The sequence below is a fragment of the Solea senegalensis genome, unplaced genomic scaffold, assembly GCF_019176455.1.
Source record: "Solea senegalensis isolate Sse05_10M unplaced genomic scaffold, IFAPA_SoseM_1 scf7180000016277, whole genome shotgun sequence".
Taxonomy (NCBI): Eukaryota; Metazoa; Chordata; class Actinopteri; order Pleuronectiformes; family Soleidae; genus Solea; species Solea senegalensis.
In genome coordinates, this window is record NW_025321693.1 from 62 (window position 1) to 11,545 (window position 11,484).

The following is an 11,484-nucleotide window of genomic DNA, read 5'->3' on the forward strand; positions in this document are numbered from 1 at the left end:
GGCGTCAGACTCGCTTGTCTTCAGACTCGCGGCGTCAGACTCGCGTGTCTTCACTCGCGGCGTCAGACTCGCGTGTCTTCAGACTCACGTGTCTTCAGACTCGCGTGTCTTCACTCGCGGCGTCAGACTCGCGGCGTCAGACTCGCGTGTCTTCAGTCTGACGCCGTGGGTCTGATGCCGCGAGTCTGAAGACAAGCGGCGTCAGACTCGCGTGTCTTCAGACTTGCGGCGTCAGACGTTTGTGAAACTCACTTAAGCTCTTGCGAGTTTGTCGTCATCATCCCGCGGATGTTCTTGTCTGCGAGCTGACAACTGGACAACCTGCAGGAGACGGAGACACACACACACACACATGAATACCAACAGTGATTTAAAGGCTATCCCTTTAAATTCAGGGTTTTTTGGAGGTGTGTGTGTGTGTGTGAGAGAGAGTGTGTGTGTGTGTGTGTGTGTGTGTGAGTGTGTATTGTGTCATTCAGAGCTCTCGTGGAAAAAATATTGTTTATTTTCAATATTTAATTTTGTTACTTTGCTGAATATTTAAGAGTTGGATAGCGCCCTGTTTATTGTGCAGTGGTACACAGACACAGAGATTTGCACGAGTGAAAGGCCACATTTTCTCTTTGTTTCTCTTTACCCAAGTTAACATTTGTGTGTCAATTGTGCGCTTCAATTCAAAGTTCAAATAAATACCAAATGCTCTAAAATACTGTACATAGGGTTTTAATTCTTCATTCAGGTATAAACGTCTTAGGATGTTAAAGAATGTAATAGCGTTATAGATAGCGTCATAAAAAATAGCGTCAGTTACTTTGCTGAGTAAATTAATTACTAATTACTTTTACAATGTGGTAACTGAGTTACCAAGGCAGAAGTCATTTGTAACTATAACTAATTACTTTTTTGAAGTAAGATGCCCATCACTGGTCCCTGCCAGCTAAAATCACTGGTTGTCTCTATGGACTTTGGTGTGGGAGAGTGAGTGGTTTACAAACTTCAGTTTCCTGTTGGAAAAGTCCGTCTCACAGCGAGATAAAGACGTGAACGTGTTTTTAAAGACGTCATAAACTTAAACTGAGGTCGATTTTATGAGGTGTGTCTTCTGTGAAGTGGTTAAAATCAGTTTCTCCTGTTTGTTCACAGATTTTCACAGTTTACAGTAAGTAAAGTCTTTCTTACGTGATGAGCTCCTTCTTGCTCTCCTTGCACGGCGGGTACTTGTGGTGTTTGGGGCTGGGCGTGGTCACCTCGGTCGGGTAGCGCTGCTCGTCCAGCAGCTCCTGGAACGGGTCCAGCTCGTCGCTCTGGTGCAGGGACGAGAAATAGAGCGACTACGGCGCGTCACTGTGACGCGTCGCTGCGCGCTCCTGCTAACAAGCGTCGTATTCAGTGTGTCTGACCTCCGTCCTCTTACCTCCTTGTGCTCCTGCTCGTCTCCCAGGCGCTTGATCTTGGGGTAGTCGACGGGCAGGTCCCAGCAGTCGGCCTCGCTCAGCTGGTAGCAGCGGCTGCTCAGCAGGGCCTGACGCTGCGGGGACATGGGCTGCAGGGGGGTCAACACCGTCCCGCTGCCCTCCGGACCCCCGGGCTGACCGGCCACGTCCACCGCGCCGCTGTCGTCCAGGTCGTCCACCGGACTCTGACGGAGACAACGTGATGTTGACTGTGTGTAACCAGCAGCGTTTAATCTGACAGATTAAGAACAGGCTGCGACGTCGTCGCCTTCAGTCTCTGAGGTCATGTGATCATAACAGGCCTTTTACAACCGCTCACTCTCCCACACACACACTCACTCACTCTCCCACACCAAAGTCCACAGAGAAAACAAGTGATTTTAGCTGCTGGTCCTCTGCTGCCTCGTGTGGTCACTTTGTGTCACTGACGTCAATCTGAACAAAGGATTTCAAACACTGAAGAGACAAAATAAGAGATTAGCACTGAGTGATGGAGGCAGCAGTGGATCAACAACTCCTGTGTGTGAGACGTGAAAATCATTGGTTTTCAGGTGTCTGTATTTGACACCTGCTGGTGTCCCGTGGCTCCGCCCCCTGTCACCTGTTTCACGCCCAGAGCGTGCGGCATCTCCCGGCACCGCGTCGACAGGTTGAGGATGGCCGTGGCCGCCATGTGCGCCGCCTCCATGTCGTGGGTGTAGTCGAAGCTGCTCTTACTGCAGGTGCTGCTGGCACTGCTGCCTCCGCCCCCTCCTCCGCCTCTGAGCCCGCCCCCTCCTCCGCCTCCCCCACAGCTCAGGCTGCTGCTGCTGCTCGGAGCGTAGCTGCTGGTCGTGCTGCTCGCCGGACTCGACGTCTTACAGAAGCGCTTGACTGAAAACGTCCAGAAGACGAGAAGTCATGAGACGTCAATGACGACACGCAGCGTCATCATTACAGGGGAAAAGTTGAGATAATGATATTAAAAAGTCATTAGTCAGGGATTATTACTCAAGATTATCAGATATGAGGTCATAATTATAAAGAGAATATAACATCAGGAGATTAAAACCTGAAATTACAAGAGTCATCACTATGGAAGTCACGTGAAATTAGGGCCTAAAAAGTCGTCATAATGAGACAAAATGTCAACATTATGAGACAAGAATCATCCTAATTATAAAGAGAATTTAAAATCATGAGATTAAAAGCGGGTCACACGGTGGTGTAGTGGTTAGCACTCTCGCCTTGCAGCGAGAAGACCCGGGTTCGAGCCCCGGTTGGAACAAGGGCCTTTCTGCATGGAGTTTGCATGTTCTCCCCGTGTGTGCGTGGGTTCTCTCCGGGTTCTCCGGCTTCCTCCCACAGTCCAAAAACATGCAGTGTGGGGATTAGGTAAATTGGAGACTCTAAATTGACCATAAGAGTGAGTGTGAGAGTGAATGGTTGTTTGTCTCTAGTTGTGTGTGTGGCCCTGCGATGGACTGGCGAACTGTCCAGGGTGTACCCCGCCTATCGCCCGATGTAGCTGAGATTGGCACAGCACCCCCCGCGACCCTCTGGTGGAGGATAAAGCGGTTAGATGATGATGATGACTGAGATTAAAAGCTGAAAATAACAACGACTCCCTCATGCTTTCACTTACACGTCTGTGCTATTTTTAATCCCGTTGATGTCGTTTAATGAAGAGTGTCGTGTGTAAATAACGTCTTCATGTCATTTTTCTCCAGACGTGAGCGTTTTAAGACGAACACACATCACAGTTCTCGCTCCTGCTTTCTTTCTTTTCTCAATCTAGGAAAACGTTAAATAACAGGAACAAAGAACACGAGCGTCGTGACGCAGGCGCCGCTGCTTTAAAAACCTCAGCTCGTCTTCATTATCTCTCTCCTCATTCTCAATCCCTCCATCTGCACCTGCACCTCCTCCTCCTCCTCCTCCTCCTCCTCTCTCTGCTTGGCATTTCCATAACTGTGCTCTGCCTTCACTGCTGCCATGTGGAGCTGGAAAACCCTGGCAGAGGATAATAAAGAGAAAAGACAGAGTGTGTGTGTGTGTGCTTGTGTGTGTGTATGTGTGTGCGCTTGTGTGTGTGTATGTGTGTGCGCTTGTGTGTGTGTGTGTGTGTGTCAGGAACAAAATGTTCTCCCGAGAATAAGAAAAATGAAATCCCACATCGCCGTTGTATCGGCGTGCAGGTTTTTTCCGTCTGTGTTTATGAAGAAAACTCCATTTCAAACGTAAACACTGTCAAACAATAAAACAATTATATTGTATAATATTGTAAAATAATACATATATATATACAAATATATATATATATATTTATATTGACACAAATCCAATTCCATAAAAAAATCTTATTTTACGAATCGTGAAGCCTTTAGAGTTTTGTACTTTCACGTGTCTGATTGGACAATTCCAGCTGTCAATCACACCTGGGTTTTTTTCATCATTTCGAAAACTGCAACCTCCTCCGTCGCCCCCTGGTGGCCGTTCATTCTATTATTATTTGCTGGTCGGCTTTGAGAGGAACATGACGATGTTGCGTTGACGTTGCTCACCATCGAAGCCCTTAGGGGGCGTGTCTCGCCCGTGCTGGGACTTGGCGGTCAGGCCTCTCTTGCCGTAGCCGGCGGCGTGCTGGCCGTCGTAGCCGCTGTAGTCGTAGCTGGTCTTGGAGTATTTCTCCAGCTCCTTGGCCAGGTTGGAGCGTGGCGTCGTGGTCGGGACGTTGTTCTTGTAGCCGTACTGAGGAATCTCCAGCTGTTTGACGAAGCACATCGGCCTGCAACGCAACCGTGGAGGGTTAGCATCCAGTGTTTCAGATTTAAATAACTATTGATGATGTGTTTGCGATATGTCGCCAATCGCCATCCTCTGTTCAGAATCTGATAGAACTGTTAAGAGTTTGTGGATTTTTACAACTTACAGCATGAGATGTCAAATGCTAAAAATGTTTGGTTACTTTTTGATGTACGTGAAAATCCAAGGAACATCAAAGGAACATCAAAGGAATCCAAACTTATTTTTTGGAATCTTGAATTGAACAAAAATACTGACATACATTATTTAAAGTTTAATAATGTATGTCAAAGTAATCAAAAGTACATTTTTTGAAATACTTTAACAAACCTACTGATGTATGTTATTTAAAGTTTAACATCAAAGGAATCAAAACATGACTATTCAGAATGTTAACGGAACAAAACTGTTGAACATCTTTTTCACTGCAAATCCCAGAAATTCAAGGTCACCTTACAAATACGGCCAATACATCAATGAAATAATAATAATTACACATTGACTCCGGCCACACGGCAGTGTAGTGGTTAGCACTCTCGCTTTGCAGCGAGAAGACCCGGGTTCGAGCCCCGGTTGGAACAAGGGCCTTTCTGCATGGAGTTTGCATGTTCTCCCCGTGTGTGCGTGGGTTCTCTCCGGGTTCTCAGGCTTCCTCCCACAGTCCAAAAACATGCAATGTGGGGAATAGGTAAATTGGACACTCAAAATTGACCATAGGAGTGAGTGTGAGAGTGAATGGTTGTTTGTCTCTAGTTGTGTGTGGCCCTGCGATGGACTGGCGAACTGTCCAGGGTGTACCCCGCCTATCGCCTGATGTAGCTGAGATTGGCACAGCACCCCCCGCGACCCTCTGGTGGAGGATAAAGCGGTAGATGATGACTGACTGACTGACACATTGACTCTTGAGTTGACTCTCATGTTGAGGTGAAGAACGTCGTGGGATTAGGCAGGAGGTCGGGTGTCATCGGCGTAACGGTGGTCACCAAGTTTTTGAAAATATGACCGAGGCTAAGAAAGTAGACGGTAAAAACAACAGGACCCAGGTCAGAGCCTTGAGGAATGCCAGAAATAACTGAGTTGGAAAACTCACTTATCATGTTTTCTTAAACCGTGATGACAGCAGACACAGGAGAGCGGCGTCTGGTTGGACGTCAGAGTGTGTGCGTGTGTGTGTGTGTCTGTGTCTGTGTGTGTGCCGTACCTGAGGACGCGGTCCGACGTCTGGTTTGATTTACTGCCGCTGTCGGTCAGGTGACTTTTCTCATGGACCTTTGCCATCTTCTCTGCAGCAGCGATGGGACAACCAGACAGACTAGAGGAGAGAGGAGGTGAGGAGAGAGGAGATGAGGAGAGAGGAGGTGGGGGGGACAACACATGACCTGGTTACACACTGTACTGACACACACACACACACACACACACGAGAGGTTCACTAAAACTGTGGTGTGATTTCATGATGTGTTGTGTTGTGTTGTGTTGTGTTGGACTGTATTGTGTTGTGTTGGAACTGTATTGTGTTGTGTTGTGTTGTGTTGTGTTGTGTTGGAACTGTATTTTGTTGTTTGTGTTGTGTTGGACTGTGTTGGACTGTGCTGTGTTGTGTTGTGCTGTGTTGTGTTGTGTTGTGTTGTGTTGTGTTGTGCTGTGTTGGATTGTGCTGTGTTGGACTATTATTCACTGTGTTGGACTGTGCTGTGTTGTGTTGTGTTGGACTGTGTTAGACTATACTGTGTTGTATGTTAGACTATGTTAGGCTGTATGTTATGTTATGTTAGACTATGTTAGACTATGCTGTGTTATTTTATGTTATGCTATGTTGGGCTATACTGTGTTATGTTATGTTAAGACTATGGTAGACTTCAAAGTACTTTATGTTATTTTGTGTTGTGCTGTACTGTGTTATGTTGTGTTGTGTTATGCTATGCTATGCTGTGCTATGCTATGTGTTATGTTGTGTTGTGTTGTGTTATGTTGTGCTGTACTGTGTTGTGTTATGTTGTGTTAGACTGTGTTGGATTTGTGTTGTGTTGGAGTGTGTTGTATTATGTTGTGCTGTGTCATGTTGGGCTGTGTTGGGTTGTGCTGTGTGGTGTGGTGTGGTGCTGTGCTGTGCTGTGTTGTGTTGTCGCGGTGCGGTGCAGTGCTGGTCTGTGCTGTGCTGTGCTGTGCTGTGCTGTGTTGAAAAGCGTTGTGTGTTGTGTTGTCTTGGTCTGCGGTCTTGATGCGGTCTTGATCTTGAGTGCTGTGCTGTGTTGTGTTGTGTTGTGTTGTGTTGTCTTGGTCTTGATGCTTGATTGCTGTGCTGTGCTGTGTTGTGTTGTTCTGTTGTGTTGTGTTGTGTTGTGTTGTGTTGTGTTGTGTTGTGTTGTGTTGTGTTGTATAGGCCCCCTGCCTGAGACATAGACGCTTGTTCTCAGTGGGTAAAAAAACATGGCTGCCAACAGAGACTCAACAATCTCGCCATTAGACAGACTTTTCCAACAGGAAACTGAAGTTTGTAAACCACTCACTCTCACACACACACACACACACACACACACACTCACTCTCCCCAAACCTCATAGAAACCAGTGATTTTAAGATCAACACACACACTGGAGTTGTAGATCCACTGCTGCCTCCATCACTAAGTTCACGTGTCTTATTTGATAAAGACGTGGACATCGTAGACTGAGGTGAATATTTGGTTGTGTGTCTATAATCAGCTGCTCTCATGTCGACTCACACTTTATAAAAAACTGTCCCTTTAATGTGTAACTGACTTGTTTGCAGCTTCATGGTTTTTTTTCTAGTGAGGATAAATTGAGCTTCACGGCTGCTGGCATCAAACATCTGTGTGTGTGTGTGTGTGAATTCAGGGTGAAACACTTCCTCTTCCTCCCCAGCCTTTTCTGTCACTCCCAACAATTCCTAATTACTTCAGAAACAGCGGGGAAGAGTGTGTGTGTGTGTGCGTGTGTGTGTGTGGGAAGTGTGCAACGCATCAGCTCGGCAGCTGCTGCTGCTGCCATGGAGGGGTTACCATGGCGACTGCCAGACATGAAAGCAGTGTGAGCTGGTGGCTAACAGAAGCTAACGCTAGCTATAGCTGGTGCTTTGTTTCCTCTCCCAGTGGAGCTGTGCTAAATAACACACCCCGCATCCACCGTGTGTGTCTGTGTGCGTGTGTGTGAGTAAAAGAGTGTGAATTCTAATTACTTTACATAATTTGTGAAGTGCAGTGTGTGTGTGTGTGTGTGTGTGTGTCTGCCTGTTAAACACTTGAACTGATGATGTGACGCAGACACACCTTCAGCTCTCACACACACACACACACACACACTTGACTTGGACATGTTCCAACACTTTTGCTGAGATAATTTTGGACAACACAAAATAAATAAATGGACCTTTTCTTTTTTTATAACTGGACACAAACTCATGAAATAAAAACTAAACAATCTGGAGTCAGGGGCGCTGCAAACACGGACAGGAAGCTTTTAATACATGACCTCTACGTGTTAGTAGAGGTCGTACAAATGTCTGTTCATTTACTTTGACCCGTGGATGTATTATAAGAACTGTGCGTAGCTCCGCCCCTTCGGCTGCGTCTATTGTTATGGAGTTGCTCACTCGGCGCATATGAACTTTGTGACTTCCTGCTTTATTTCCGGGTTGTGCGGCCCACAGAGCATACATGCTATACATTGATCCACTGCTGCCTCCATCACTAAGTTCACATGTCTTATTTTCTTGAATTCGGCATATAAAATCTTTCATTCAGATTCGCTTCAGTGACACAAACCTGCCACAAGAGGCAGCGGTAGACGAGCAGCTCCTGTGTCCCCGCGAGCTAAAATGAGCGACTTTCTCTATGGGGTTTGGTGTTTGGAGAGTGAGTGGTTTACAAACTAATAAAATCAGCATCAGTTCATGTCTTTATGTCTTTGTGAGACAGACTTTTCCAACAGGAAACTGAAGTTTGTGTAGTATCTGTATGAGTCCTGTGTCAGAGGGGTTTCCTTCTACACCATCACTCATCACAACTCATCGTTCGTAAGAAGAAGGAAGCCTGATCAAAAACGACATTTGTAAACCACTCACTCTCCCACACCAAAGCCCATAGAGAAAACCAGTGATTTTAACATCGTTGATCCACTGCTGCCTCCATCACTTCGGCACTGGAAATTCTGCGTTAGGTTAAAACCTCAGTGACACAAAGTGACCACACCACTGATTTTCTCTGTGTGGGAGAGTGAGTGGTTTACAAACTTCAGTTTGTCTCACAGTGAGATAAAGACGTGAACGTGTTCTTAAAGATATCGTAGACTTCCACTGAAGTAGTTTCTTTATTCAGTGAGTTAAGTGTATCTGTAAAGTCCGTTAACGTGTAAAAGTTAATCTCTGTGACCTGTGGTCGTCCGAAAAGAAACACAACAACACACAGACTTCACAGTCGCAGCCACAGTCACATGACGCGGGCTGCCGCTGAGGCCGCTCACTCACCTGCGGTGTGAGTTCCTGTTGCTATTGACATGGCCCCGTCCGGAGCAGCCGGGAGTAGGACACTTTAAAACATTTTCATACATGGCAAGAACTTTGACAGACAGGAAGAGGTGAGAAAGACAGCGAGGGTTAGGAGCAGACACCAGAGTTACCGAGCATTCAGCTGACGGCGGTTAGACATGCACACGCACACACGCGGAAAAACGTCACAAAATAAGCACAAACTCACAAAAATGAAAAGACAAACATTCCTGCCTTCAGTTTTCATTTTGTCTGGTTGAACGTTTACTAATGAGAGATGAATGTATTAATTACATTAACTACTTCATGTGTTCATCTTTGACTTAAGTTGAGCTTCGAACTTCGTGTTACACTTACTGTGCGACACAGCTACTGAAGAAGCTAGCAGCTGCAGTAGCCACTAACATCAAACACCAATGCCACAGTGTCTAGCTACAGGAGCTTCTCGCAGCTACAGTAGCCGCTAACACCGAACACCAATGCCACAGTGTCTAGCTACAGGAGCTTCTCGCAGCTACAGTAGCCGCTAACACACACCCGAGGCTACAATGCCATAGAGGTCTAGCTACAGAAGAGGCTAGCAACTACAGTAGCCGTAACACCCAGGGCTTCAATGCCACAGTGTCTAGCTACAGAACAAGCTAGCAGCTGGGGCTTTCACCATGGCTACAGTGGCTGCTAACATCAAACACCAGCCATAGAGTCTAGCTATGAGAGCAGCAGCTACAGGGCTTCTCGCAGCTGGTATAGCTAACATAGGGCTTACCAATGCCCATAGGAGTCAGCTACAGGAAGAAGCTACTTAGCAGGCTGGGCTTCTGCATGGCTGCAGTAGCCGCTAACATCAAACACCAATGCCATAGAGTCTAGCTACAGAAAGAAGCTAGCAGCTACAGGAGCTTCAGCAGCTACAGTGGCGGCTAACACCGAACACGAACACCAATGCCATAGAGTCTAGCTACAGAAGAAGCTAGCAGCTACAGGAGCTTCTCGCAGCAACAGTAGCTGCTAACATCAAACACCAATGCCATAGAGTCTAGCTACAGAAGAAGCTAGCAGCTACAGGAGCTTCTCGCAGCTACAGTAGCTGCTAACATCAAACACCAATGCCATAGAGTCTAGCTACAGAAGAAGCTAGCAGCTACAGGAGCTTCTTGCAGCTACAGTAGCTGCTAACATCAAACACCAATGCCATAGAGTCTAGCTACAGAAGAAGCTAGCAGCTACAGGAGCTGCTAACATCAAACAGTAAGATCAGATCAAGATTCAGATGAGTTATTTTGCGACTTTGGCTCTGAGCTAAAATAAAATAAACAAAGGCTAAACATAAATTATGACACACGTCATAAGTGACTTTCTGTCCCTATCAAATAAAGTAATGGTTCCCAAACACTGGGCCGAGGACCACAAATTCATTAAGGGTCCCCAAACACATTTACAGAAAAAAATATTTAAACAACATTTAGGAAACATTTATTGTAAATAAAAACATTATTATTATTCTCACAGAACATTTTATTTTATATCTTCGTAATAATGTCATGTTCCTTTTTAACTGTAAATGCAACCACAGCATTTTTTATTTAAAATATGAAACATCATTTAATTTAGATTTTTGTAACAATAATCAGTTTTTTTGACCAAAGGCAGAAACTTAAATGTGATGAGTGTTAGTAAAGCTCAGGAAAACACGTTTATACGCGTTCTACAACATATACACAGAGTATATGATGTACAGGTGTAAGTGTGACCGGTGAGTTTTTCTCATGCAGTTTTATGAGCAGCTGGATCACAATGACAACACACACACACACACACACACACACACACAAAGAAAACAAAAACACACTGAACCTGTATTTAAAATCTGATTCCAAAGTAAAAGCTCTTCTCTTTCAACTGAATTTTCCTCCACTGATCAATAAAGTCTCCTCAATAATTATGCGTCACATTATGATTATAATTCACGTGTATAATAATATTTATGAATGAGCGGGAAAAGGTTCACGGTCACGGAATCAAACCCAACATCAACAACACAAAGGTCGTGCAGGTCGACGGTCAACATGCACGACAACGTCCAAGTGTGCGACAGAATCATCGAACAAGTCATTTCTGAAGTTTGTTTTTATTCACTGACTTAAATACGGAGCTGTGTTTACATTAATGTCCGTGCATTTTAATGGGAGAAATAGTCACGGTTTTATCGCACACTGTCAGAACTGGACCAGAACTGGACCAGAACTGGACCCAGCATCAGACTGACTTAAATGACTTGTTAGATAGTTCTCATTCTGAAATCAAATCAGTGGGACCTACTCTCAGGTGGGACTCTGTCTTTGTGTGGACACCCGGAGAGGCTGCGGTGGTGCGGGTACAGACCCGTCACATGACCCGTCCCGTCGCAGCCCGGCGTCGGACACTTGCTCTCCTTCTTGTCCCCCCTGGAAGAATCTGGAGCCGACGAGAGAAAACGTGAGTGTGGACACAGACGCCTCAAGAGCTACATTTAGCACTATGATTAAAACATTGGAATAAATGAATAAACATTTGTTGTATTTCACTTTGACATAGCATAAGTGTTTGGCATTAGCAACTATTGTACTCTGGCTACAGTAGCTGCTAACATCAAACACCAATGACACCGCATTTGGTTAAAATATCAGCTAGAAGCTACGGTAACTGCTAATGTCAAACACTGACGCCACAGCGTCTAGCGACAGTAGCCGCTAACATGTCA

The 11,484-nt window shown here is 45.6% G+C and overlaps 1 protein-coding gene across 1 annotated transcript; it reads right to left on the minus strand.

Moving 5' to 3' along the window:
* Positions 1-252: 252 nt before the first annotated feature.
* On the minus strand, positions 253-11,198 carry LOC122762952 (myelin transcription factor 1-like protein; the record flags this gene model as incomplete). Its single annotated transcript, XM_044018115.1, has 8 exons — positions 253-321; positions 1,180-1,304; positions 1,415-1,639; positions 2,056-2,327; positions 3,998-4,221; positions 5,440-5,550; positions 8,724-8,814; positions 11,064-11,198. Coding segments are annotated over 8 exons (1,252 nt in total), but the record flags the coding sequence as incomplete, so codon positions are not given.
* Positions 11,199-11,484: the final 286 nt, after the last annotated feature.